Below are 2,381 nucleotides of genomic sequence, written 5' to 3' on the forward strand. Positions count from 1 at the left end.
AAAACCAAAAAGAACACAACGAAAAAGTCACCTCAATCGACAGCGCCACGATTAATATGGATGCAGATGGTGCCGGCCATGGTACGTCTGCAGCAATGGATACACACGACCAATTCGAATCGACACCAACAATTAATCGATGAAGGAATAAATAAAAAGCGAAAAAAGAAACGGAAACGAAGGAGGAGACGCATCACTGAAGCAAAAGTTCCCGAGCCACTGAAACCATCCGAACCAGTCAAAACCAGGCGTACCGGTAGACGTAGAAACAAGAAACATAAAACCAACAGCAACGAAGACGACGACAAGATCAACTATGAAAAATTGGCGAATTTCAAAGTTGTGCCTCAACACTCGTTCACAACAAAACACTTTGCCATCGATTCAAAGTCGTTGTTTGACGTCATTAAAGACTTGATATCATTCAAGACGAAAAACAATAAGCGCCTGTTTACGCAAAATCAATTTCTCGACCTGGAAGTGAATCACGAAGATGCCAACGCGAAAACACAAAATCCATTCTGGCGATTTCTGTTCAACGTCAAGAAATTCGAAACGGACACCAGAAAATTCGGCAATTTTGTCGTGTCAAAGAAGACAAAAAGATGACACGGGACGAGGTGATCGATCTGGCAAACCGAAAACGAAAAGCTGAAAGCGAAGATGCTGATTCCGATTACGCGTCCGATGCTGAGGACGAATTTGATAGTGAATCCGATCATGATGATGATTCAGAGGACATGCCGACAAAGTAAGTTCAAATTGATGCGTGCTTCCAAATAGCATCAATCTAATTCTGTGCAAAATTTTTATTATTTCACTTCGACTAGGACCGACATTGATCCGGCTATTGTAGACAAATTGACAAACATGGTAACGCCTTTGGACAATGTCAGCATTTCCTCTGTGGACGTGGAAAGATTCCAAAATCCACGAGTCCAACGTATTGCACAAGTCGAAGGACTACCACTACAAGGCCGGATTCACAAAACGACAACGAATTCGGAAAAGATTGCTGGGTACCTTCGACGAAAGATACCGAATGGACCGACAATCCGGCAACGAAGAGCCGTCATCGAAAAATCCCGACTACCGACAATACTTAACGTCAAGACTCAAGTGGTTCAATGAAGCGACACAAGCTTATATGCATCGTCAGGTGACCAATCTACAATTCGCCAAGTACAGATCCACCCAAACCGCAATGACTCAAATGGCAAGAGAGATTGTAGGCGAAGTGGACGTGGTTGGTCATAAGTTAGAGGAAAAAAGCTGCCGAATCGTATTTATGGGTAATTGCTCAACTCCCGCCAACTCCACAATACGAGGTAAGATGATCATGTGTTCTTGTCGCTGGACATTTTTGGTAATTCTTCAAATCATAGGTCACCGACGTGCACCAACAGGTAAAAAGTTGTCACGCTACCTGCAACAGCGTCGTAACGTTATCATCATATCAACGCCAGAAACAAACTCCACCAAGAACTGCAGCAGATGTTATGAACCGTTGGACAATGTCGAGTCATCGAAAGAAAGGTATTTTAATGATAACAAAGTAAAATAGCAAAATGCGAAAGTAACTTTTCTGTTTTCTGTTATTTCAGGCTGAAAATTTGCACAAAATTTTGTACGCCTGCTCGAGATTCCATGCCAGCTCACCATATCACAACCTACACTTCGAAACGGTCGATCAAACGTAAAATGAAGAAGGTGGGCACGAAACCTTCACAGTCTGAACGAAAGTCACGTGTTTCAATGAATCGTATAGACCGGTGGAGTATCGACGACAAGATCAGAATTGCCAAACGGTTAACCCTCAAAAGAACCATTTACGTTGGTCCGATTCCCGCCAGACACAATATACTATGGAATCGAGACATCAATGCCGCCAGAAACATTGGATACTTGGGACTGTGCCGTTATGGAAAGTTCATCGACTCATCGTTGAACACAACAGAGAACACTGCGTTCTCACGAAGTACGTGAATGGCCGACGATTTAAAGCGTGCGGTTGAGACACAAAATATGCTGTGTACATTCTTTTGAAAGTCGCTGTATATCATACAAATATAACATTAGAAAATCGTATTTTCGGTGAAAATGTACTACGTAGGGTTCGAATAGCATCTGTTGTGTTATTTGGCTAATCGCACCCGGGTGCAAATAGCATTGGTTGTGTTGTCTGGCTAATCACACCCGGGTGCGAATAGCGTCAGCTGTGTTGTCTGGCTAATTGCACCCGGGTGCGATTAGTCACTTCGATAAGTTTTTTGTTAAAATTTTCATTACAATTAGCAATACAATCTTGAATTATATAAAATCAGACACTAGCTACTAACCCTACAATATAGATGTAAACCCGCCATAGGTTAAACACTGAA

The 2,381-nt window shown here is 42.3% G+C and overlaps 1 protein-coding gene across 1 annotated transcript; it reads left to right on the forward strand.

Moving 5' to 3' along the window:
- Window positions 1-916: 916 nt before the first annotated feature.
- Window positions 917-2,054, forward strand: LOC119082896. The gene is made up of 3 exons (XM_037192558.1): window positions 917-1,328; window positions 1,386-1,536; window positions 1,605-2,054. Exons 1-3 carry the CDS (start codon window positions 1,043-1,045, stop codon window positions 1,984-1,986), a joined length of 819 nt encoding a protein of 272 aa, XP_037048453.1. The 5' UTR covers window positions 917-1,042; the 3' UTR covers window positions 1,987-2,054.
- The last annotated feature ends 327 nt before the right edge of the window (window positions 2,055-2,381 follow it).

The sequence above is a fragment of the Bradysia coprophila genome, unplaced genomic scaffold (assembly GCF_014529535.1).
Source record: "Bradysia coprophila strain Holo2 unplaced genomic scaffold, BU_Bcop_v1 contig_50, whole genome shotgun sequence".
NCBI classification, from domain to species: domain Eukaryota; kingdom Metazoa; phylum Arthropoda; class Insecta; order Diptera; family Sciaridae; genus Bradysia; species Bradysia coprophila.